Consider the following 27,232-nt stretch of genomic DNA (forward strand, 5'->3'; position numbering starts at 1 on the left):
CCTTTATAGGTATAGTATATAATGAAATCAAAATGTTTGGTCCAGATGACACCACATGGTAAGATCTGACCTTCAAAAGTGGGAAAAAATATATTTTGCGTCTTTGGCTTGGCCATGCATAAGCTTTCTGAAAGTATACTTCTAACTGATACAGCCTGCTGAAATTTTTTTCCATTTTTAGATACCTTGCACATGGCTTTTCAAAAGGAGGGAAACAAACATGAAACTACATCAGGGTTTGACTTACAAATCTGAAAAATCCTTTTGGGTCTAATTTTTAGACCAGCCTAATGCACTGTGGGAATGTCCAACCATTTTGAATTTTTTTTCTTTTTTCCTGTATCCTACATGGTCCCTTCTTTCTCAAAAATCAAATCTTACTTTTATTATGTGACTCTTTTTTTCCATTCTAAATATGGTTAAATTCACCATTTGTCAATAATGACAATCTTCAAGTTTTTTATCACTTATTTGGGTATAGGATTAATGGAAAAAATAAATCACCTAAGGCACATTAAACACAACATATGAACATCAGCTGCTTGATTTATCCTTAAATATAACACCTGTTATAAAGAAATGTTAACATCTTGGTGTTGCAGCAGCATTTTTCATCATACATGCACTCAACATAGCCTCCAGTAGGAGACTGGTCTCATTTGAAGGATGCATTTGATCCTTCAGGAGTGTGATTGTGAAGGGCAGGATCTCAGCTGCTGCTTCAGTGGTAAGTGTTTGGACAGTCAATTGACTATCTTCACCAGGCGCCCAGCTAACTTTGCATTTGCCATCTTCTGTAGGAATGTAACAGAGGTATTTTGGAGTAACAGGTACTCTTTTCGCTGTGGATAATCACATTCTCTTTTCAGCAACATGAGTTACGACATCGTCGTGTGATATGAAAAAAGTTTGACATTTTTGATAACTTACTGATTAAAAACTTAATGATCATCATTATTGACACATTGTGCATTCAGAGTATATATATATATGTTTTAAAATAAGCCCAATTTGAAGTGTGACAAAAAGATTTCCACATGCTGTTAGGGTGCTAGTCAGGTGTACGATCCCTGGTACATTTACTTTTCCGTTTATTGCTTTTTCTGAAAGCTTATATTGTTATCTGAATAAGGAAAAAAAATCAAAAGTCTGTGTTAGTTCCAAATATGTGTTTCTAAGGCCTAAACATAGTTAAGCCAAAAACTCTAATTGAATTTTAGTCAGTCTCAAGGGGCTGCTTTGACCATACAGGGTCAGCCGACCAAATGTTTTAATTTAGTCTCATACTGTACCAAGTAATGTACTAGCATGCAAAGTCTGAATTTGCTCAGTGGACTATGAACTAGTGAAATATGATGAATAAATAAGGCTGCATAAAATTGACACCCTCTCTCCCCTTGGTAAACTGTCTCTATTTTAAAAAGTGTTGACCTTGCATCCAAAAAAAAAAATTACAGTTGTCTCCTGACTAACATGGGTACGTACACCTGGTGATTTTTCCAGAATTTTTGAGTCTGAAATGCATAGGCCATTGGTTGATTTGACATGGATTGAGACAAAAATGTCAGCATTATATAGAAAGTTTTTGGTGCCATTTGTCTTTTAATAAGTTATCAATAGATTTTGTATGTTAGTGTTTTCTGGATACTTTCTTTAAAGAATGTGTGTATTTCGTGTCTTAGTTCATTCTTCCTAGGACTTTTTCCTTCCAACACCACCACAAGTTTATATGAAAGAGCATGCAGTGTTCTTGACCCAATTTCAATTCACAAGAACCTCAAAAAGTGACTGTTGAAAGTGATGTCTTTAATGTGACCGCCGAAGTTCACAACATTCTTCAACATGGGTGGCATACATTTTTAGACCAGGGTTTTAGAGTGGGGGAAAAAAGATAGAAGACTTTGAGGACACCACTTGTATCCAAATGTACCTTTTCTTGGCAAATATAGAGCTGGACCTGTTGATACTTTTTTAGGCCATTCTACAAAAGTACTATGTAACATAGTGGTTCCACAAGGAATCTAACAGCTTCTTTGTGATCTGGTGGTGTTAGTGTTATATCATAAGGTCCTCTGTTTCTTGTTATACAGTGATCCCTCGCTATATCGTGCTTCACTCCATTGCAGATTTTAAATGTAAGCATATCTAAATATACAGTGGTGTGAAAAACTATTTGCCCCCTTCCTGATTTCTTATTCTTTTGCATGTTTGTCACACAAAATGTTTCTGATCATCAAACACATTTAACCATTAGTCAAATATAACACAAGTAAACACAAAATGCAGTTTTTAAATGATGCTTTTTATTATTTAGGGAGAAAAAAAAATCCAAACCTACATGGCCCTGTGTGAAAAAGTAATTGCCCCCTGAACCTAATAACTGGTTGGGCCACCCTTAGCAGCAATAACTGCAATCAAGCGTTTGCGATAACTTGCAATGAGTCTTTTACAGCGCTCTGGAGGAATTTTGGCCACTCATCTTTGCAGAATTGTTGTAATTCAGCTTTATTTGAGGGTTTTCTAGCATGAACCGCCTTTTTAAGGTCATGCCATAGTATTTCAATTGGATTCAGGTCAGGACTTTGACTAGGCCACTCCAAAGTCTTCATTTTGTTTTTCTTCAGCCATTCAGAGGTGGATTTGCTGGTGAGTTTTGGGTCATTGTCCTGTTGCAGCACCCAAGATCGCTTCAGCTTGAGTTGACGAACAGATGGCCGGACATTCTCCTTCAGGATTTTTTGGTAGACAGTAGAATTCATGGTTCCATCTATCACAGCAAGCCTTCCAGGTCCTGAAGCAGCAAAACAACCCCAGACCATCACACTACCACCACCATATTTTACTGTTGGTATGATGTTCTTTTCTGAAATGCTGTGTTCCTTTTACCGAGATGAAACGGGACATTTGCCTTCCAAAAAGTTCAACTTTTGTCTCATCAGTCCACAAGGTATTTTCCCAAAAGTCTTGGCAATCATTGAGATGTTTCTTTGCAAAATTGAGACAAGCCCTAATGTTCTTTTTGCTTAACAGTGGTTTGCGTCTTGGAAATCTGCCACGCAGGCCGTTTTTGCCCAGTCTCTTTCTTATGGTGGAGTCGTGAAGACTGACCTTAATTGAGGCAAGTGAGGCCTGCAGTTCTTTAGACGTTGTCCTGGGGTCTTTTGTGACCTCTTGGATGAGTCGTCTCTGCGCTCTTGGGGTAATTGTGGTCGGCCGGCCACTCCTGGGAAGGTTCACCACTGTTCCATGTTTTTGCCATTTGTGGATAATGGCTCTCACTGTGGTTCGCTGGAGTCCCAAAGCTTTAGAAATGGCTTTATAACCTTTACCAGACTGATAGATCTCAATTACTTCTGTTCTCATTTGTTCCTGAATTTCTTTGGATCTTGGCATGATGTCTAGCTTTTGAGGTGCTTTTGGTCTACTTCTCTGTGTCAGGCAGCTCCTATTTAAGTGATTTCTTGATTGAAACAGTTGTGGCAGTAATCAGGCCTGGGGGTGGCTATGGAAATTGAACTCAGGTGTGATACACCACAGTTAGGTTATTTTTTAACAAGGGGGCAATTACTTTTTCACACAGGGCCATGTAGGTTTGGATTTTTTCTCCCTAAATAATAAAACCATCATTTAAAAACTGCATTTTGTGTTTACTTGTGTTATATTTGACTAATGGTTAAATGTGTTTGATGATCAGAAACATTTTGTGTGACAAAAAACTTAAAAGCCCAAAAGCACACGTATTGATTTTTTGATTGTTTGCTTTTCTCTCGCTCTGTCTCTCTGACATTCTATGCACCTGACACGCATTCTTTGAAGAGGGAGATATGTTTGCATTCTTTTAATTGTAAGAAAGAACTGTCATCTCTGTCTTGTCATGGAGCACAGTTTAAACTTTTGACTAATGGATGTTATTTCATGTCTAGGGGGCTCCAATAATGTTAACAGTGTGGGAGAGTTTATAAGGGCTTAAAATATATAAAAATAACCATACAAACATATGGTTTCTACTTTGCGGATTTTCACCTATCACGGGGGTTCTGGAGCATAACCTTGATCGAGGAGGGATTGCAGTACTTAACGACATTTGTCTTTGGCCTGATGATTTTAAGTGGCAATATGATTTTTGTTTCCTTTAACCAGTTTGAACTTCCATAAGTTGGATCACTCACCTACGCAGCAGTAGTTGGATTTTGGTTGCATTCACTGTTCTAAAAGGTTTTAATAATTTGATATGCTAGATTTGCAATGACATATTGCAAGAATATACACCACTGTGGTTAATTTTGTATCATATTAAAATAATTTTATATGAAAGATGCAATGATCTGCATTAAAGTACCAACTAAATTGTGACCCACCTGTAACTTCTGATCCAAATGTTTGAAAACCAATCCTTTCTTATGTTGCTTACCACTAAATGACAATGTGTGCGCCCATCTGTAGCTGACAGACTTGACCTGTAATAATAACACCAAGCACAAACCAGCTAGCATTCCCTCATGTTCCTTTTATATTCTACTTAATGGCTGCTGTATTTGCTGTTTTGGATTCTTGGAGCTTTTTGATATGATCATGTAAACATTCTCTTGGTAATATTTCTCTTTCTAGTTAATATTAGAGACATATTTTGAATGCTGAAGTATTAGTGATATACACTTTTATCTCTACAGAACCTTTGTTCTGTTTGACTTACTTTATTTGTATGAAACATTAGTATTATAATTGCTTACTTTTTGTACATCTGTGTAATTCTGTCCATTGGTTTCAAGTTCAGTTCATAAGCATTGTCTTCATGTTTTGTCAAAGTTCAAAATTTCAGACAATGATGAGGAAGAATAATGCTGCTCTCTCACACTGAATGGACTAGTTTAATTTAAAGAGAGGATTCCTGTGTAGATGTATTTATAGAAAATAGTGGCATATTGTTGTTGAGAATAAGGGAAAATTTAAGTATTGCAAAATACAATAACGTAAGTTTGACCGCTTGTTCCATCAAGTCTGTTTGGTTAGCTAATAATAATGAAAAGTTAAATACTCTTCCTTATCTGTTTTTTATTGCTGTTTTAACAATTTTGCAAGACTACAGCAGAATGCTTGAATTAGGCAAAAAGAAATAGAGAGTATTTTTCCTGAGGTAATCAGAGGAAGTGCCTGTTGTAGGTTACTCCTAGAATTTTGCAGGAGTGATGATAGTTGGCACTGGTTTAATTTTTATAAACATTATTAAATAAAAATTTACGTTCTCAGATCCCAGTTTAGGGTTGGATGGTGCATATACCAGCAGGACTCGGCAGAGAACCAAAAACAGCCCTAGACTGGGCATCAGACCATTACAGGAAGATCTTAGAATCAAGATGCAAATTCCACAAAGACAACACCTGGATTCCAGTTTCAAACCTACCACACAGTATCCATCTGTAAGAAATGATATCCACAATGCCACCATGCCTCCCAAAAAATTATTTACAGTGTTTATTACGGAGTCTTTGGAAGGATACTGGAATTGCAAGTGAAACTTTTGTTTTTCTGTCCACACTGTGCCAATGAGGTTGCTCGCATTTTGGATTGAATTCAATTTTATTAGCAGTACAGTAAAAATGACCTGCTGGAATAGGGTTAATATGCATACATATCTTGCTTTAAATAACTCGATTGTAACACTTGGAAATATGGAAACAATCACCACCAATGCTGCTACAGCAGATAACTGAATACTGGCAGTTGATGAGAAACTGCAATTACCGGAATCTCTGTTGAGCTGTGAAGGTAGTAGATAGAGTAGAGTTTTTTACTTTCTTTTTATAGTACTTATACTGAATGTATATCAGAGTAGAGAGAGAGATAAAATAAAAAAGTCCATAAGGCTGTCTGAATTTATATTCAGTTGCGGACTGAAGGCCCTCTTCCCTCTTGTCTTACCTTTTGACTGCTATCCTTTAATTTAAAAAATTTCAACAGTTACTCATTTTCACTATGATGGTAAAAAAGTAAAAACTGTTCTTTGTGTATGATAATTTCCTGTCTGAGAAGTTCCTGTCTGTATTATATTTGTACATTATATTGTGGCAGTTCTTTTTACTACTTAATTTAATATATAATGGCATTCAAATAGTCTAGAGGAAATCCGTAAGGTACAAGAAAACAAAACCATTCTGTCTTTAATCTATGAAATGTTCCCTCTACTGTATTACTGAAAAAAATAGTTTAATTTCATAATCTATCAGTATTTTGCAAAGTTATTGTTTAATATTCTGTGACTGTTTAAACATTTGTTTTGTTTTATCTTTTCTAGAGACTCTTAATGCAGTTTTATCAGACTATGATATCTTCACACTGTCAAGTATCCGCCAACACTCTTTGAAGAAAAGGGATTTGGAATCGCAAACACACGTTGAACGTTTGATAAGCTTTACAACTCTGGGCAGGTAACTGATTTTGGATGTTAGTGTTTTTAGATGTGTTTTCTTGGGGAATATTAAGGTGTTTTAATATTATATTTATTTATACAAAGAGAAAGCAATAGTATTAGTGCTGATAATGGAATTTGTAAATATGGATAATTGTAATAGAGTATGCTATTGAATGAAAAGGACCTCGCTCCCACACATTGATAATACATTAAGGAATACATTTATTTTTACCTCATTTAAAAATATAATGTGGAAATTGTTATAATAAAAATATATTCAAAAAGGAAGTGTTTTTTGAATGTATTCCATAGTGCTTGTTAAGAAAAAATGAGTCTTATCATTTGGGGTGGGTGCTTTCATGGTTACTTTCTTCAGTTGTTACAATTTCTGAAGCACCAAAAGGCTTACAGTGCAGTAGCTTAAATTGAAGAGTGTCTAGCAATGACATTATGCATATTCAACTGTGGCACTGAGCTAAGAAACTATGCATAATGTGTTTGACCTCTTGTGAGTGATGTCTAAGGTTTTTCCTGCTTAATATTTCTGTGCTGTACAGGACAGGCAGAATGAGATGGCTAGTACTAAGTGGTTTTTTTAACTGCTTTTCAGTTTAACATGTCTTTTTGTGAGCACAGATATTCTAAAATACGCTGCTGTGTGAAGTGTAAATCAGCCTTCAACTTCTATTAGGGAGGCATGTACTGATCATCCTCCTCTAACTAAAAGCAAATATTTACTTCAAGTCTGAACATGCTGTTTTTTATTTCACAGAAGGCTGTCGTAACAAGTCACATTTAGCTAAAATGAAAATAAGCTATTCGTAGAAATGATGTGCGAAAATTAATGTTGACTTGGGGGGGGGAGATCTCCCATGATACTACATAGCGCCAAACCGTGAAATGTGACTCTTGATTGTAATTATCAACCTATTCAATACAATTTTAAATATTCAAACTTAATAAATATTTGAATGTATTTGAAATTTGGACTAAAATGTGACAGGACCTTTTGTAATATATATTATGTATCTTATTATAATTAAACAAAGTACAGTTAATGTAGTTCCTTAAGGCTATTTTGAATTTTAAATTCCGTATTTCAGTGTAGTTTGAAAAGCATTGCATTTAATTAAAGACAGTTATTGTGCTTTGTAAAACAGCAGCTTTGTGCTTATTGCTTGCTGTGACACTTTTTTTTATAAAGGTGTTGAAGATATTAAGTGCCCCCAGTTTTCTAGTTTGTTATCCATGCCTGCATCCTTTTTCTAACACCCCTCAATCCAGTTTAGTGTATGGGATATATCTTGAAGCACTGAACTGAAGGATCTATCCCTGGATGATAGCACCATCTGTTTAGTTGTATCTTGATTTTATAGGAGGAACTGAGGTTAGATTTATTGGTTTACATCCCTTGGACAGTGTAACAGAATTGCACATGACACAGAACACATTAATGATTAGTGTTGTGTTCTTTCATAGTTACCCTGTATTTGGATATTTTTTTTTTTTTTTAAAGTATCTTTTGTGTTATAGAAGTGGGCTATAGAAATACAGTTAGGTCAGTGTTATGCACAGAAAAAAGTTAGAACTTCTTCATATGATTAATAAGGTCCACTGCCATGGTACATTATTCTTTTTATATATATATATATATATATATATATATATATATATATATATATATATATATATATATATATATATAATTGTTCCACGGCATGGAAGTTTGATCCATATTTTTAGGAAATAATATTTCTGAGTTATACATTTTCCTTTACAAAACACTTTGCAAAAAGAAAGGATTTAATAAAAAAAAAAAATTAATGTCAGTATTTGTTTCTTGGCACCAGGGCTGTGAAGCCGGTAGATAAATGCTCCGACTCCTCAGTTTCTAAATCTTCCGACTCCGAGTCCCCGACTCAGACTCCTCTGTATGTATATACTATGCTAATGTATTTTCTACATCCATTGAAGGAAAGGAAGGCAACATACATGTCATTTCACCACAGAACTACTGGCTAGGAAGCCAACACTCTACTATAATGCCAGATTAAAGACAAACACAATTGATTGGCGGCGCGAGATTGCGGGTGTCCACATGGACGGGCAGATCCAGCTTGCGAAAATCTCGACCACCGCCCCCATCCAAAGTAATGTGATGCCTCTGTCTGCTGCAGTGGCTGTCTCCTCTGTCAGCCAGCCGGAAGTTTAGTGCATTGTGTCACTCACCGGCCAGCTGATCAGCAGAACGAGCCTCTGCTGGAGACAGGTAGGGAGATCTGTGTTCTCGGCTCCTTCGGCCCCCTTCACTAGCGCATAGCGAAGGGAAGTCGACGGAGCTGAGAACACACCAGATGATTTTTCAGGTGTTTGACGCGTGATGACTCGTTTAACGGCCGAAAAATCGGCAGTGCATCTGTAAATGTATGGGGGGCTTTAGGCTAGGTTCACAGTTCCCTGTAACAGTGGAACCATGACACAATGGAAAGCCGTGCCGCACCTTACCTGTGCATTACATCCCATATAGTGACGCATACAGTCAATGAAAAGCATGCTTCATGGTTACTTGACATGTTCGTTTTGTGGTAACATTATGCACTGCATGCATTGGGCTTTATTCTTACAGCAGAGAAGTAGTTCATTATGACTGTTTGTGAATTGTGACATTTCAACTTACTTTTTTAATTCCCATTTAAATTTAGTCGGAGTCGGTTAACTTTTTGCCGACTCCGACTCCAGGTACCCAAAATTGTCTCCTACTCCTCGACTCCGACTCCACAGCCCTGCATCAGCACAGTACTTTCACACTGTATAACAGTTCAAAAGACAAGCTATGAAGTCCAAAGAATTCTCTAGTTCTTTGGTAAGGCGTATATCAAGGCCTCCATATAAAACTATTTCTATAGCTTTAAATCTTTCCAGGAGCACAGTGGCCTCAATAATTGTGAAATGGAAGTTTTTTAACCACCAGGAATCGTTCTAGAGATGACCACCTAGCCACTGGGTAAGAAGGGTCTTCGCCAGGGAGGTGACCACTGAACACTAGGGCCATTCAACAGAGCTTCAGAGTCCTCAGCTGAGATAAGAGAACCTGTTGAAGGACAACCCTTTCAGCAGCTCTCCATCAATTAGGCATTTATGGTATAGCGGTAGAATGCAAGCCACTCTTGAGTAAAATGCACATATCAGTTTAAAAGACTCTAAAGGGCAATGCAGACAGGTACAGACAAGCTCGTGTACAATGGATGTGCACCCTGATATGTTTATAATTCAAGTGTTCAGTGTGTGACATGGTGCGGGAGCACAATCCCTTGGCTTTTTCCCCCAAAGTTTTTTTTTTTTGTCTTTACATATCGATAACAGATATTTCCATTTTGCCTGCACAAACTTTTCATCTTTGCCCCAGGTCTGGACACGTGTGGCAATGCGGATGCTTCAAGTATAAACAAGCCTTAAGAGCATGAGAAAAAATTTTCTCTGGTCTGATGAGATAAAAATTGAACCCTTTGGACAGAACTCCAAGTACTGTTTCTGGCAAACGCCAGTCACCGCTCATCACTTGCCTAATACCATCCATACGGCGAAATATGTTGGTGGCAGCATTTTGGACAGGGAGATTGGTCAGAATTGAGTAAAAGGATGAAGTCAGCCAAATACAGAAGGGTCCTTCAACGAAAACCTACTCCAGAGTGCACATTTCAACTTTCAGCACAATGGCCTGAAGCGTACAGCCAAAACATTGATGGCATGTCTTTGGAACAAGTATGTTGACTTAGACCCCATAGAACACGCATGGAGACACCTGAAGATGTTGGTTTACAGATGCTTATTGTCCATTCTAATGGGGCTTGAGAGGATCTGCCTGGAAGAATGAGATAAACTGCCCATATCTGGGTGTGCAAAGCTTTTAGAGACATATCCAATAAGAGTCAGAGCTGTAATTGCTGTCAAAGGAGCTTCTGCAAAGTACTGAATTAAGGGTCTGAATAATTCAACAACATAATAAATTGTGTAGAAAGTGAAGAGGTCTGAATACTTTCTGAATCCACTGTATTTAAAAGTTGGTTGAAATCAGCATTCTATACATATTTTCGTGAATGAGCTATATTACAATGGTAAGGATGCCAATAATCTATTCATCTTTAATTGTCTACTATATAATTAAACACTAAAATCTATGCTTCCAGTCTCTCAGAGCAATCTGATTGTTCAGTTTGGCTTTGTAGATACGAAGAAAGAGGGACGTACAAGTGTGAAACACATGAGTAGAAGTAAAGGCACATACTAAGAGAGTTGCATTCAAAGATAGAAAGTATAATACCAAACATGAGGCGAGAAAGACACATTGAAAATAAAATAAGAGTCTGAGAAGCCAGCTTTACAGGAAACCGCTTGGGAAAGGGAGCTCTAGTGAAGAGTTCAGTCACGGAAATATAGATAAAAAGTGCTGAAAGTACACGTAAGGTGAGAGAGAGCAAATATTTTAAAGTTATTTTATTACCTGTCTTTAATTGGTAGTACCATGGTTAGTTATTAAAGTTTCACATTGTCTTTTGCTTGCTGTGGCCTCTTAAAGCATGAAGTGTTTATGACTCATACACCGTGTTTTAAAAAGGCATATGAAAACCAAAGCTTTTAAAAAATTTTGACAACTGAAAATACATACCTTTTGTAAATGTGTTATTATCCACACACAGAGTGACATAATCCAGGAGAAAGTGGAATAGGGCATATTTCTTGCTGCCTTAAATTACAGTATGTGTAATGCATAAAAGAAAATAAGGCAAAGTTGCTTGTGATCACTCAAACACATTAAATATACACATTAATACATTTCTTTTTCCCCATCTATGCTGCTTTTGCTCAGAAAGGTGAGCAAAATCAATGGCTCTTTCCATCTGTCTTTATAAACAGAAGTACTGTGGGTCTTTACAGTACATGTTCCACAAATTAAACAGCTGTAAATACTGCATTTTATATTTGAGTGTTTGCTCATCATTATGTAGTATAGCTTGATTCAAGCCAACTTAATGAAAACTGGTATGCATAAAATTTGTTTGGGTGTTTCTCAGGAAAGTAAGGTATCAAATGGTACAGAACAAAATTTTAAAGTGAAACCTAAGGGGTAAAAGCTATAGCTGAGACCATAGCTAGGTAAAATTACCACTCCAAAAAAAGAAAAAAAAAAAACAAATGGGGCTAAGCTAAACTGGCTCTATTTTCTTTTTTACAGACGCTGCAATAATAATTGAATAATTTTTAGATGCACACTTTGTTTTTAGCAGTGTGTATGCCTAAAATAGCAGCAAACTGAGTATTGGTTGAGTTAGCTGAAATGAGCATTGCTGAAATGGCAAAAGTGTTTGGAAATGGTGAGTTTTAAAGCAGTGAAAATCCTAAACATATATTCAGAAATATATTATTTTTCATTGGCTTTAATGAGAAAGGAAACCAGTTGTTATTTGCTTGTTTTAATGGGTGTTTAAAATTTCTAGGAGGTGGTAAAGAGTGAAAAGGAGCAAGACAAAATGTTTAGAGTGCAGTAGAGGTATTTAAAAAAAATCAATTCTGCACAACCTCCTTAGTACTACGGTGGATCAAGAAGGAGAGTAATGGGGTAAAAAAAATTTGTTCCAGAATATTATGTGAAGAGGTCAGTCAGTCAGTCATCGTCCAACCCACTATATCCTAACACAGGGTAATGGGTCTGCTGGAGCCAATCCCAGCCAACACAGGAACAAATCCTGGGTAGGCCGCCAGTCCACTACAGAGCGCACACACTAGGGACAATTTAGGATCGCAAATGTACCTGCACGTCTTTGGACTGTGGGAGGAAACCGGAACACCCAGAGGAAACCCATGCAGACACGGGGAGAACATGCAAACTTCACGCAGGGAGGACTTGGGAAGCGAACCCAGGTCTCCTTACTGTGAGGCAGCAGTGCTACCACTGCGCCACCGTGCCGCCCTATGTGAAGAGGTGTATTTTCATAAGGTAGAAGGAAACGGACTGTCTGTTTCACTAATGCTGGTACAAACTAATCATAAAAAGGCAGAATCAAAAAGAGAAAGCCTTATCCTTGAAGTGATTCATAAAAGAACAGACCTATGAAATACTTAACTTTGTTTAATACTGGAGTAACTCAATGGTGACATTAGCATGAGGTACAAATCAAATAACTGTTCTTTTACATTCAAGTGTTAAATAAGATTTTTAAAGACATTGTAACATTTGAATTATACTCAAATACTGTAGTGAAATTTGATCTTACGGCAGATATACAATTATCCAGTTATGACAACACTTTGGTGTTTACTCTTTCTAGAATAAATGTTTTCACTTTGTATGATTCTCATTATGTTTTACACCTATACATTTATAAAGCTATGACAAACATTCATTTTTTCTGGATGTAGACATTATTGAAGCTGTGTGCAGTAAATAATGTTGCTGCCCCTTATGGGCAGTTGCCCTTTTTAAATGTATAAATAACCCTGTGTATGGTACCCTTACACTTGCTGCAGCTACAGGCAACAATAAGAATATTTTGTTAAAGTATATGCTTTTTACAAAATAGGTTATTTATTAAATTACTAGTCTACTTTACTAAGGGAGAGTTCTTGTTATTTTATTGTGACTTTTTTTGTTTAAATAAGAATGAGCTAATGCAGAGTAAAAAAATACTTTTCATTGGAAAGTAAAGAAAAGGACTGCAAGGACTGAAACACTTGCTGACAATGAAAACGTACTCAGTCTTGCTTGAATTATATGTAGTTAGGTTCCACCGTGAGTCGCAGCCTTTCCAACAGCTCTGTGTACGTCTTTAGCTTCTTTATCTTTCTACCTTTTTCTCCATCTCTCTGGTCACCCCTACCACTTTCTTTTATGTGGACTTTTGAATTTCCCCTTGGGGTTTAATAAAGTGTGTGTGTGTCTATCTGTCTATTATAATATTTAGACTGCATATAAAGAAAACATTGCCTTTAGACACAGTTTTGCCAGAGCAATGATCCCTCCCTTAGTGTCAGCACAATCAAGGAGCTGGTCATAGACTTCAGGAAACAGGAAGATCAAATTGCCATATGCATCGAAGGAGATGCATCGAATGAAGTCGGATAGCTTAAACGTTTTTGGAGTCACAATGAATGATGATGTGAAATGAGCACAACACATCTTCACTATCATCAAGATGAAATGAAAACACAAATATCTCCATCTATGGTCACCAACCTTTACAGGGTCGTAGTGATGTCTGTCTTCTCTGACTTCATTACTGATATGGCATTTATTCAGATAAAACCAGAGACTGTTGCAGTGGGTGGTAAATCTAACTCTTAATTTTAGTGGTAAGCAGCTTCCTTCCATTTAGTATGTATAAATATATATACAGTATATCACACACTGTGTTAGAGAGGCAAACAGTAATTTTAATGACCTCAGCCATCCCATACTGTTCATTTCTTCCCCCTCTGTTTTGGAAAATGGTATAGATCCATTAACATTGAACACCCCATTGAATTCAGGAGCAGTTTTCATCCTGTTGCAAGTATGCAGTTAAGAATTTAGTTGCACACGTGGCAATAAATTTGAACTTGAATTACAAAGATACAAACATAATAATAATGAAAAATATGTAATTCTTCGTAAACTCTAAACATAGTTATACAACAGTTGTTTGTGCTCACAAAGGCAGTGCTTTCTCTGCTGGTCTCTCTCGGTCAACTTCCAAAATAATATAACTGTATAACACAACAAATAAAAAGGTTTGCAAAGGTATATGTATACTTTTTTATACATTTATTTTATATAACAATATTTTGAAATAATCAAAGTAAAGCAGTAAACCTTAATTCCAAGTTTTTCATGTGCTTTATAGCCATTTCAAGAATAATCCTCTTTAATAAAAGCCCTGTGTATGTCCAGGTCTCCGTGTGTGTGTGTCTTCTGGTGAAGTGCGCATGTGCGGGGCCGGCACATCGCACCGTGTCCCGCCCATACGCACGGCACTTTGGTCGCATACACACACGAAGCTGGGCAAACAGTGAATGGCCTATCCGCGGCAGTGCATAATAAGCAAATAAAGCACACACACTGGAAGCTGGGGCGGCAGCGCATGATCCTCTTTAATAAAAGCCCTGTGTGCATCCAGGTGTCCGTGTGTGTGTTTTCTGGTGAAGTGTGCATGTGCGGGGCCACGACGCACATCGCACCGTGCACCACCCATGCGCCAGACACCTTGGTCGCACACACACTCGAAGCTAGGCAAACAGTGAATGGCCTTGCCGCGACAGCGCTTGATAAGCAAATAAAAGACATAATTGCTGGGAGAGTGCTGATTAGGTAGTCGTGGCCGCGCACTTAAAATCCGTTGCCGGGGAGACGCCACACATTCAATAATCAGCTACACGCCAGGACAGATTAAAATACTTGCTGGGGAACTGCACAGTACTTGTTGGGGAGACGACACAGTCACGATTATCAACTGCACGCCACACATTACATCAGTTGCTGGGGACACTCTGCTGATTGCCCACTGTTGTGACAGAAAATTAAAGTCAACATGCCACCCAAACAAAAAAAGGACACGTCAAGTAGGACAAAAGACACAGACAATCAAATCCTATACGTATAAGTAACATCTCCTGGAAGAACGGTCAGCTCAACAAGTAAACATCAACAAATGAAAGGCTGAAAGACAAAAAAAAATACGAACAAATAGATCGATTGAAGAAAAAGAAAATGAGCGTCAGAAAAACACTAAAAGAGAGAGACGCAGAAGAGCAAACCTTACAAAAAGTTGGCATTTACTTGCCAGAACCAGTATTCAGCCACGGTCGGTTATATGTTGCATTATCAAGAGTTAGAAGTTATCCAGATGTTGTTGTCAAGGTTGTACATGGTCCTGAACAAGGCAAACTCTTGCCAAACTCAGACAGAATATTTACAAGAAATGTTGTCTATAATGAAATTTTATATAAAAATTTCATGAGGTAAAAAAATAGAAAATTTTTCCTAAATATCTTCTTCAGATATTGTGTATTACAGATTGTTGCAAAGGTTTACTCTAAGGCAATATTAATTATACTTACTGTATTGTCATACGTTTTTATTATTGTTTTACTTTAGGCTTCTTGCAAAAATACTTTTGACAAAAAAAAAAATTAAGAAGAAACAGAATGAGGTCAAAGTCCTTGCCATTTAATATAGACTGTTCCTACTAATGTTTATGCACTACTGTTCTAGCGCCCGTTATTGTAACGGGCTTAATGTCTAGTAAACATATTTTAGTTTTTGAATAAGTCTGTTTTAATATATTCCTTTTTTAGACACTTCAAGCTGTACTTAACATCATCCAGAGATCACTTTTCTGAAACATTTAAAGCTACTATTGTGGGAAAAGATGGCAAAGAGAAAGATTATCCCGTTAAGTGGCAGGATTTTTTAATAGGGCATGTAGTTGGTAAGTACACAGCTATTTACTAGTCTTTGAAAAATAAATCTGCCTTAGATTAATTCTTGCATAGGAATTAGTGATGCTGCCTTGCACCTCAGTTTGACTCCTGTATCCAGTTATCTGCGTTTGCATGGTCTTCCTGTATTTGTATGAATGTTCCTTTAACATGCCTCAAGAATTATACTTTATATTTATTGGCAATTTAAAATTATATGAGTTTGACTTGTGACAGTCAATTCCTGTCCAGGGCTGTTTAATGTGTCGAGCCTGGTGTTGCTGCAATAGATCACATCCCTTGACAAACCTGAATTTAATTAAACACTTTTTAGAATCATTTTTGATTTAAACAAAAAAAAAAGTAAATCATCGTTGCAATGTGCCAGGTTGTTTTTGTTTTGGATTTTGAATTAATTAAGATTGGATGGAGTAATGGTAAAAAATCCATATTAACTGAAGGAATAGGGGGGAGAATTTACAGCAGTGGTCTCTTATGATATATGAGGATATTTTAATTGGGCTGGTTATGACCTTCTTGACTTGCAGCAGTTCCATAGATACAAACAAGCGTGTAACACCACAGAATTTTTCATTTCATTTAAATTTCAGTTAATTTTAATGTTTCCTTCCAGCTTTATTTACTTACAAAAGAAAGTAGATAGTTTTGACGCAGATTAATAAATAGTACCAAATGTGGAAACATAGTGCAGTACCATGTATATACTTTGTCACCATTTTCAGACATGTACATTTGTGTGCACATATAACTGAGTGCAACCAGTGGTGATTAAACAGCCTTGTAATATGCACCTTGTCACAAGTAAGCCCCTAGATCAGCAGCCGTCCATTTAGTTAAGAGTTATAAGCTGTTGTTTGTAATTCCCAGCATTTTAAATACTCCTCACAGCTGTATCGTCTTAGGGAGTACAGCTGCAGGGCAGGGGAGGTGATACTTTAAGCAGTCCTTTAGCAAAGAGAGATGTCTGCTAAGGGATCAGTCATGAGTTTGTGGTGGGTTTACATGCCGTCATTATGTCTTTTCCAACTCTATGAGGTGCTATGACCTTATCAGAAATGGCTTAAGGTCAACATACTGTACATACCCATGGTTATCATTTTAAGATTTAAAGTACATTAATATTGCTTCACTGTCATTTTAAGATTTTTTTTTGCTCAATAAGTAATAAAAGTAAGGAAAATTAAAAATCTTGCATCTGAAATTCCCATACCTGGAAATCCATTGTACTGGCGCTAACGGGCAGCATGTTACTGGCTGTTAGAATGTGGCAAGCTTGCTTTACTTTGAAAATGTGAAATTGTGCTAAAAAGTCATCAAGGAGTCCTGTAATTTCTCATTCTCTGCTATTATTGTAATCTGACATCCTCAAGGTGACAAAATCAAGAAGGTTAAGTTTGGCATCTGCTCTGACTAGATATTGTGCATTGTGCCACTGTCTTAAGATTTGTTCCTGTTTGAAAAGAAACTTTTTCAACCATTTATTTTGCAGAAGCAGAATTTTTTTTTTTTTAAAAAATCATTATTTTCTTCATGTAAATTTATTCAGAAAAAAAGTTTTGGTTGTTCTTTATCATCTAATTTATTACTTAGTGAGCCAAAAATACATTTTGTTTATTAATGTATTACAGTTTATACTGTATGTATGAAAAAGGAATCAAAGATTATTTGCAAAACTTGGATAGCAATATATTACGACATTTGCATTTCTATTTCTGTCTATGAAAGGTAATTAAGTTATTTACTGAAAACATTTAGGATGGGGTTTTTGAATTTGCAGCCTGAAAGAATATTTACAGCATTATTTTGAAATGTTTGTTTTATTTTCATTGATTGTTTGGAGGCAACAGTACCATTTCAGCCATAAAGTTAGTCTATCATTCTCTGCTGACCTCTTTTTCATATTTGGTCCTATGTGCATACTACACAAAAAGGAAATAAAATGCTCACAAACATTAAACTGGATAAAAGAAATTACAGAAAATAGAGGAGTGGAGTGGAAACATTGCTGTTTAATATTTACATGTTAGTTAAGAAGTGTCTAAGCTTTGTTAATGTGTTTTAATCACTCTTTAAAATATTTAATTCTGCTTTCATTTGGTATTTAGTAAGTGCTTTTAAATCAGAACTTGACTGAATTTTTTTAAAAAAGGGTAGGCAATCAGTTATTTATTTAGCTGTTAAATGATACATTTCTGGAGCTTCAGCAGGCCTATTTGCTGAGAATCACATTGTTAGGATTGTTACTTGTAACTGTTTGGTTTATCAATCATTGTCTCTGCCCACTGCCTGACTGTGAGCTGTTACAACTACATATGTAGCTATAAATACAACTGTCTCTTGTTTAATGTTAGTGTTTTGTTTGAAAATATATTTTTCTCATTAAAAGGAGAAGAAGGTTCCAGAGTTCAAGCACATATTGATGATAAGGATTTTATGGCGCACATTATTACAGATGAAGGGGAATATAACATGGAGGTATGACAATTTTTCTGTCTTTCATTCACTGTTCCCATATTCATATTTTTTTGTTTTTGTGTGACTTTTGGTTTAAAATAATTTATTTTTTCTCTTTGGGGGCATCTTGATCAGTTTTCAAAACTAATAGATGAGTTTACAAACTGTGTAATTTTATTTCATTTTACAGTCACTGCATGGGTTTTTTCTTTCAAATTTGATTTTTTTTTTTTATTCTCTGAAATGTCTTTTTAAATGTCATTGTTCATTTAAAGCTTTTTCTTTTTAGCAGGTCACTAGCAATATGACTGATATATAAAGTATTACAGTAGATGTTATTGGCTAAGATGCTGAACTTTTACTTAGCCCCGATTTCTTTTATTTAGATACTAGTTACATTTGTGAGTTTTAAGACAATGCATATTAATCTGCATATTTACCAGTAGTTGTAACATTAGTTATTTTTTCAGTATAGTTAATTGAGAATGTAGATGTATACTATATTTTACTGCAACAATAAATTAGTTCTACATATTCTAGTACTGTATTTTTATTTGTTCCAAAATGATACAATAACAATTTTAAGTAATGTTTGTTTTTTCAGCCTATTTGGAGATTTGTTAACTCAACATCTGATGATAGAATATTAGCCTACAAATCGGCTGACATCAAAGATTTTGGTCGCTTCCATTCTCCCAGTGTCTGCGGTTATATTAAACAGGATGAAATTAATTTGGACTTGGGAACTGCTCAAGAAGAAAAAAAAGGTTTGTACTGGAGTAATTTTAAGTAATTCTAATTTAATTTTTTATTAACAGTTGCTCTATCAAAAAGTTGAATTCAATTTAAGGTTTAGAGAGCATGATAAAATATATATTGTCAATACTGCCATGAATATGAATTATCACCTCATGAACAAAACTATAGTGGAAGTGGTTTAGACAGGCAAAATGTAAAGTAGTCAAAACAAAAAAAAAAAACTGGTAAAACTTTTTTTCCTTATACAGTCCCTTTTTTTTTTTTAAAATATGTGAACCATGTGTTTGATAAACCTAAAAAATCTGTTACATGAACTGCAATGTTTAATAATGATACATAGTATAATGTATGTAAATACAAAACTAAGTTTCATTAGTTATGTAGTAAAAAATGTTTCACAAAAACTGCAAATCTTGTAATTTGTAGCAGTACATCCTTCAGCAGCCTTGACAGCAACCATATATTTCTTGTACTTTAGTAGCTTTTCAGGGTTTTGCATCTTCTTTGAGGAATGTTTGCTCATTTTCCATTACAGGAGTCTGGCTATCTTTCATAAACTGCTGGTTTCAGGTCACTTTGCTTCAGTTCTGTATGCAATCTGATAGTTGCTTTTTTTATTCTGTAACAAATTGTCCATTTTAATCCATGGTTTAATAAATTTTCTGTAAAGTTTAAGATGCTCATCATTCAACCAGATTCTTTCTCAGCTTCAGTGCTTACAGCGGAAGTGTCACACTTTAATCTCCAGAGTATTTTAATACAACTCTGAATTCATAGGTCTCAAGTAAATTATAGGTCATCTATGGCAGTGTACAGAAGTCAGAAGTTACCTACTACAGAAGTGCACTTGTATCAATCTATGCTGAAGAAAGTGCAAATAGCAGTCATTTCATATGGCATAACTTGCATGTCATTTATGGATTTATTTTTCCTCAGACACCTCGTAGACAAGGCCACCCCACCTTGTACCATAACTGGACTGTTTTTATGAATATTATGTTAAGCCTTTAACCTTTTACTGATTTGCATTATGCATACCATAACATGGTTTTAGTGTTGCAAATTTCATTTTTCTCACTGTGCATACTGTTAGGAAAGATTTATTCAAGATTATTTCATTGGCAAAATATTTTTGATGAATGGGTAATAATTCTGTATTTCTCTACAAAGTTTTTGAATCCAGTATTCAAATTTCCCTGTAACCATAACAATCACAGCAATGTATACATTTATAGCATACTAGCAAAATACCCGCGCTTCGCAGTGGAGAAGTAGTGTGTTAAAGAAGTTATGAAAAAGAAAAGGAAACATTTTAAAAGTAACGTAACATGATTGTCAATGTAATTGTTTTGTCACGGTTATGAGTGTTGCTGTCATATATATATATATATATATATATACCTGTGTGTATATATATATATATATATATATATATATATATATATATATACACACATATACATATATCAGAGGGTATAACGGGGATGCGAGGAATACATTCAGAGTGTGACGCTCTGCTGTTTTTTTGTGTAGCTGCCTTCACACAGCTTCTCCGCCGCTTTATAAACGAACGCCATATAAGCCCGTCGTTTCTTCTTGCTTCGCGGTTCTGTACTGTTTTATTGTTCGTTTATTGCGATTGTTATAGTTATTGTGTAGCTATTTGAGACTTACTTTACTGTTCAGGTACCCATTTCCTTTATTTAATCCGCGGCTTCAACGCTATTTTTTGTTTGTTTATTACGATTATAGATATTTATTGATTCCCTTCTTTAGCTGACTGCCTGCTCATATAAGACGCTCCACTGGTTTTTTGTGAAGCAGCCTTTACACAGCTTCTCCGTTGTTTTATAAATGAACGACATATAAGGCCATCCTTTTTCTTTGCTTCGCCAAGGAAGCTGCCTTTTTATTTAATCTACGGGTTCTCCGCTGTTTTATTGTTCATTTATTACGATTGTTATAGTTCTCTTTATATAGCACGTTGTCAGTTCAGCACTCTGGTTGTAATATGACGAAGCTGCGCAAGCTCACTCTTGAGAATGCAACTTATAGTTGTCCAGGAGAAAAGCAATCTTCCCTGAAATCAATGGCAACCTTTTGTAGGGTCTGTCCCTGAGACTTATTACTTGTCATCGCGAAGCAGAGCCATACTGGATATTGGAGGCATTTGAATTGAAATGGGAGATCAGAGGGTATAACGGGGATGCGAGGAATACATTGAGTGTGGAGAAACTCCAGAGACAGCGTGTGTATTAACTTGTGGATTTTTGTGTGAGTATTTGGTGGCAGCGTGACGAAGTTGCTTCCGCAAGAACGCGTTAGCTGTGGAACTCAACTCGGAGCATATTCTTTTCCTGCCTTGTCAATTGTGTAATGTGTTTTTTTGAACAGGTTTGATGCATGGAAGTGATCACTTGTACTGCGTTCAGTCAGTTCACGTGAGCTGCTCTCTTGTGTGATGTTGCGATGTCCACGGCTTTATTTAATGTTAGCTAAGACCCGGCACTTAAGTTTCTCGCTACAGCAATTTTAACTCCGTTACAAAGTGATCCAAAGTCTCATTTATATGATGATGTGACACCCAACTCTGCCCCCCACGGCCATCGAGCTGAAGTCCATTACATTATATGGAGAAAAATAGGTTCCAGTTATGACCATTACGCGTAGAATTTCCCATTTGCCCAACTTTTGTAAGTAAGCTGTAAGGAATGAGCTTGCCAAATTTCAGCCTTCTACCTACACAGGAAGTTGGAGAATTAATGATGAGTGAGTGAGTCAGTGAGGGCTTTGCCTTTTATTAGTATATATTTTAAACTCGGCTGTTACAAAGATTAGTGTAATCAATACTTGTTATTGTTAACATGTCATATGGCATATTTTGTACGGTTTTTTCATATTTATAATTTTAATGCCATTAATGTTTTCTATTTATTTAGTTGCTTGAACCTGTCAAACGGCCAATTTCCATTTTGTATTCTACACTTAGTGCAAAATTCTAGAGGTTGTAGTATGATGACATTTTTGTGTTTAATGCTTTCAGTTTATATTCTTCGTAATTTATTGTATGTTGTGAGAATTCATCTTAAAGTAGTAAGAAAGTTTTAGAAAAGGCAGATCCCACCCCCCCCTTAGTATCTACCAGTGAAGTAAAAGATACATATTAAACCAAAAAAGCATGATGGTTAATAGTTTAAATGACATTTTAACTTTTATTTCTCATTTGTGCAGAGCATTTTCATAGAGAGAAAAGACATAAAGCTCCTGCTGACCGAAGAAGGGATACCTGCAAGTTACTAATTGTAGCAGACCACCGTTTTTTTAAGCACATGGGCCGTAGTGAAGAAAGCACCACAATCAACTATCTGGTAAGTTTGTGGCTAGACATATTGTTTTTTTTCCCCAGTATTGCTCCATAATTATGGACTTAAATACAAATTATATTTTTGGTAATTGATTTTGTGTACTGTATGCTGTTTTTATCTTTCACTGTATATTTTCCCTCAATAGATAGAATTAATTGACAGAGTGGATGATATTTATAGAAATACAACCTGGGGTGGAGAATTCAAAGGATATGGTGTTCAAATAGAACAGGTGGGTGTTATTTTAAATCTTTTATATCAGTAGGGCTGTGTTTTTATTTATAAACTGTTGACAGGTGTTTATAACTATGTCTAGAGTACACTGTGGTATTGTCATTTTTTGTACTATTTATGTTGTACTTTGGTTTTGTTATCATTCATCACTATAGTTTGTTTTATATTCAGTATAGTCAACCATGTGTGTTTCTTTTTGATGAGGTGATAGTTCTTGGTGCACTGAAGCTCACATAGGTCTTAAATTGTTAAAATTACAGATTTTACTAAATTCTGTTGAAAATACTACTACAAATGGAAAAAGGCATTACAACATGGTTGGGAACTACCCAGATGAAAAGAAGGAAGCCTGGGATGTGAAAGCACTCTTAGAGGTAAACAACATGCTGTTCTTCATTTTTTATTTCATCTATTTTGTATAACATTATAACATTCATTTTATAGGAGGGCTTTTAACTCTATATTACACCAACCATATTGGTATAATGACAGCTAGAAAGTAGACAGTTTGACAGATAGGGGGCAGTATCGCTCCCTTGAACCCCTGTCCATGACTCCAGACTCCAGGTAATAGTCCAATAATTGACTTTATTAAATTGCCACAGTGCACAAAGCACCCTCTCCTCCATTATACTCGTACACAAATCACAATAACCAATAACAAACAATCCTCCGACTCCCAGACGCGTTGCCACCCTTCCACCCAGCTCAGCTCTCCGTCTGGGAGCTCTCACAGTCCTTTTAAATACCCTGACCCGGAAGCGTTCCAATCCCCAGTCCATGTGACTCTCAATCACTTCCGGGTCAGGTAAAATGTTTTTTTCTTCACCCCGGAAGCCCGTCGCACTTCCTTTGACGAACGTCCAGGTTAAAGGGCACAAGTAAGTCTTCAGTCCTCCCTGCAGCTCCCTCTTGTGGCCCCTGTGGTATCCAGCAGGGTCTTGTATAAAAACTACATGTCCCATGACTCCCTGCTGGTCTTTGGGGCACCTCCATACTGCAAGGAGGGTTCCATCTGGCGGCCTGGGGGTATTGGCCGTGATGACAAGCCGGCCACATCTCACAACAGTATTAATAAGCCATCAATATTAATAATAGTACAACTGTAAATTACCTTATATTTTAACTTTACATTATTCTGAACTTAGTTGCTGTTGTATTGATGTCTGCATTACTTTAAGCTCTTGAAGTTGTACAACAAAATTATGTACCATTTTTATTAGTTTATGATTATTGAAACCATTGCTTTTAATATGATTTTCTGATATATCTGGCCTCTCACAGCAGTATGGGTGCAGGGCTGAACCAAACCCGGATGCAGTGATGTTTGCTGCATGGCCCGAGTTATGTCTGTGTATCATAGGTTATGAAATTTGCAAATTACAAAGTCTGTTTGTTGCCTGTTTGCTTGTTTTCTGTAATGTTTCAGTATTTTAGGACTGCATTTTTATCAATCTACTGTACAAATTGTTCAAATTTTCGAGCAGCTGCATTGTATTGTTTTAAACCCGATGCTGGTCTTCAGGCTTAGCAGTATAAATTACAAAAAGTTAGTTTGAGTTCAGTTCATAACATTTTGAAAGTTTGGATCCTTTGCATTTAAATATGACACATTTTTACAGGTATAGAACACTATATTTATTACATCAATAGAACTTGTAGAGTGTTTCTTCACTTTCAATTTACTTATCCTAATGAGTATACCTGTAGAAACATGTTAAGCTGGACAGACCAGGCCACTAGGCAAGGTACCCAGACCCTCCTCCAGTGTGTCTCTTGCTTGACCTGGGTCTTTTTGTAGTGCACTGTGGCTAATATATAAGTTGCCATCACAGATACATGCCTAAACCACCTCAACTGACTCTTCTCAATCCAGAGAAGCAATGGTACATCTTTGAGGTCATTCCCTGTTTTTGAATTCCTTGCCATATCATGAACAGTAAGCCCAGCAGTCCTGTGTGGAATCCTCTTTAGTACTATTGATATCATTGTTATGGTCACTACACAGAACTACCCAGCTGAGACATGGATGCCATCCAATCCTTAACTGCTCCTTCATAGGACGACGACGAGGCAAGGAGAACTCATAGCAGCAAGACTAGATGCAAATGGGCTTTTTATTCACAAAACAAAGATGTGTTAAAAAAAAATGTAATGCAGTCTTTTAATGAATGAATGAATAAATGAATTAATACATCTTGATAAATACAATGTTTGTGAATGTTGAAAGCTCGTGAATAAATAATCCAATAAATAAATAACCCAAATGGTTTAAATCCACAGGTTAAAATACTGTCAGCATGTGCATCTTTAAAAACAACTTGTGTGCCTTAGAGCATCCAACTAAAACTGTTTGGTCCTGTAGGTCTACTTCCTAACCACTTTCCTGCTCATTTTTGCATCAGCTCATCTATGATTTTTGCCTCTCCTTGTTTCTAATTCTTTCTGTCCTTTTAACCTCCGGACTCTTGTTCATTCTCATTTTCTCTGTGGTCCACTCCCCTCTGTCTTTCTCCGGCTCCTTTTATACCTTAGCAGGCACAGACAGGTGCTTTATTTATGAACCTTGGAGCACTAATGAGGAATTTGGCTGTCCTGTGTATGTCTGCACGTGATTGCAGTCTTTGCCAGTTCCCTCATCAGTACACCGGGCCACTTGTTCATGGTACCTATATCCACCTGCAGCCTGAGTGCATGATTTTTTAAAAAAAAAACAAACTCTTGCACTGCCACAGACCCCAAATGCATTTTACCACACGGGAGTTCAGCCATCACCTCTGGAAGCCCTTCTCCTGTATCTTAGTAGAGGTCACAAACAGACTGTACAGTCTGAGTGGACCCAGTTCAAGATTGCAATAGTGGAGGCCACTGCAAGGATATGAGGTCAAAGCGTTTTTGGTACCTGTTGTAGTGGCTGCCTTGGGACCTGTTTAAGAATCTCAAGTAGAACGGAAAGTTGTCAGGTTGAAGAAAGAGGCTTCCAATTGAATGTTTGCAGGAGGTTCTCTGGCATTGATTGAGATCACTATGTTGTAGCTAGATATATCTCAGTGGCACAGACACATTTTTCTGGAATCCATACCAAAAGACAAAGGTAAATAAAAGTTTGCTTTATGCTATGCTTAATAGAAGTTTGTAACCATCAAAATATGCATAGGTAATCTGGAGTTGTTACAAAAGGCTTCCAAGTAAGAGGGCTACTTTGGGATCCTGCCAGCTTTAAGATAAATTGAAAGTTAGAGTAACTGGTTTTATTTAGATCATTTTCCAGTTTTGATTTAGCTTCATATTCTCTGGATGTGCAGTGTTTTAAACTGCAACATTAGCTTGACCACAGGTGGAGAAGATTATAGTCAAATGGTAATCTAAGTCATTGGATGTCATCCCTGGAATACAGGCTACTAATTTTTGTCCACAGTACATACTAAGCACTCAGCAGCATGTCTGAGGATGCTTAAAATAAAGTTCTCAGTTGTTTTCCCATAGTTCAGATTATCAGAATTACTATCTTAGAAAGCTCATCACTACCTGAAAAGTAGTGTAGTAGTGTACAGTGGTTGTCTAGCATTAAGCTTGTTTGAAATATGCATTTATAGATATTTTGTACTTTGTAGTTCTTACATGGCAACTAATTATGTGCGGAAATAAATATCCAATATCATCTTACTTTAATTCCTAAACCTTAAAAGCAACATCACGATTAGATAATAAGATTTTAACTTTATGCTGCATGTTTCTCTCCTAAATCCCCATTGCTTTTTTAGAATAATTTTAGGTTAACAATGATTAGTGAGACAAATACTGAGGAATTGTAGAGAGATTATTGCAGGGCTGCATAAAAGGAGTTACTGTTTTTGACCGAAGGGTTGTTTTTGTAGAGCATTTATTTGGCTTGGTAGGTCAGCTGACCTATATAGAACTGCAGGAATGTAATGTATACCTTTATTTATAGCAAGTTGAAAGTAACACATGTGACTTTGATGGTCCAGGTTGGCTCCACAAACCCTAATTGTTTTCAGGCACCTTTTGAATCTGGAACCGTCAATAACTTACCCGAGGATGAGCTGGGCAAATGAGGACACACACAGTCAGTAAGGGGTTGGTGCAAAATATTGTGTGCATTTATTATAACCAAACAGTCTCTAAGGTGCACTGCAAAAACGATCTGCAATCAATAAATAATCCATAAAATCAAAGTGGGGCGTGGAGGTTAAATAAACTATCAAACAATAAAGTTCCATTAAAATGAGGTTAAAATCACAGGCAGGTTACTTCTGCTAAAATAGACACAAGGCCCAGTTCCTGTTTCTAAAACCTGCTGTCTCCTCAGCTTATCCCATTAGGTCTTTGAAGCATGGGGAGACGCCGTTTGACAGGTGCAGTCATCCAATTAGTCCTGATTTAGCGTTCCTACTGCCAGTCCATTGGCATCTGTAGGACTTCCCACTGAATCCTACTCATGCCTCTCTCATCCAGAGGGAGTCAAATAGGAGACACTGTACAACAGGGCTGCTCCATCTCCTCTCTGTGTTGCTCAGTT

General features: G+C 36.5%; 1 protein-coding gene across 1 annotated transcript in view; it reads left to right on the forward strand.

The window, feature by feature from the left end:
• adam17b (ADAM metallopeptidase domain 17b) overlaps positions 1–27,232 on the forward strand; it is a 79,535-nt gene that overhangs the window by 13,756 nt on the left and 38,547 nt on the right. The window contains exons 2-8 of the mRNA XM_039748884.1: positions 6,293–6,425; positions 15,737–15,870; positions 18,267–18,355; positions 18,939–19,101; positions 22,325–22,461; positions 22,604–22,690; positions 22,953–23,066. Coding sequence (XP_039604818.1) covers positions 6,293–6,425; positions 15,737–15,870; positions 18,267–18,355; positions 18,939–19,101; positions 22,325–22,461; positions 22,604–22,690; positions 22,953–23,066 — 857 coding nt within the window. The remainder of the gene's footprint in view (positions 1–6,292; positions 6,426–15,736; positions 15,871–18,266; positions 18,356–18,938; positions 19,102–22,324; positions 22,462–22,603; positions 22,691–22,952; positions 23,067–27,232) is intronic.

Source organism: Polypterus senegalus, chromosome 3 (assembly GCF_016835505.1).
Source record: "Polypterus senegalus isolate Bchr_013 chromosome 3, ASM1683550v1, whole genome shotgun sequence".
Taxonomy (NCBI): domain Eukaryota; kingdom Metazoa; phylum Chordata; class Cladistia; order Polypteriformes; family Polypteridae; genus Polypterus; species Polypterus senegalus.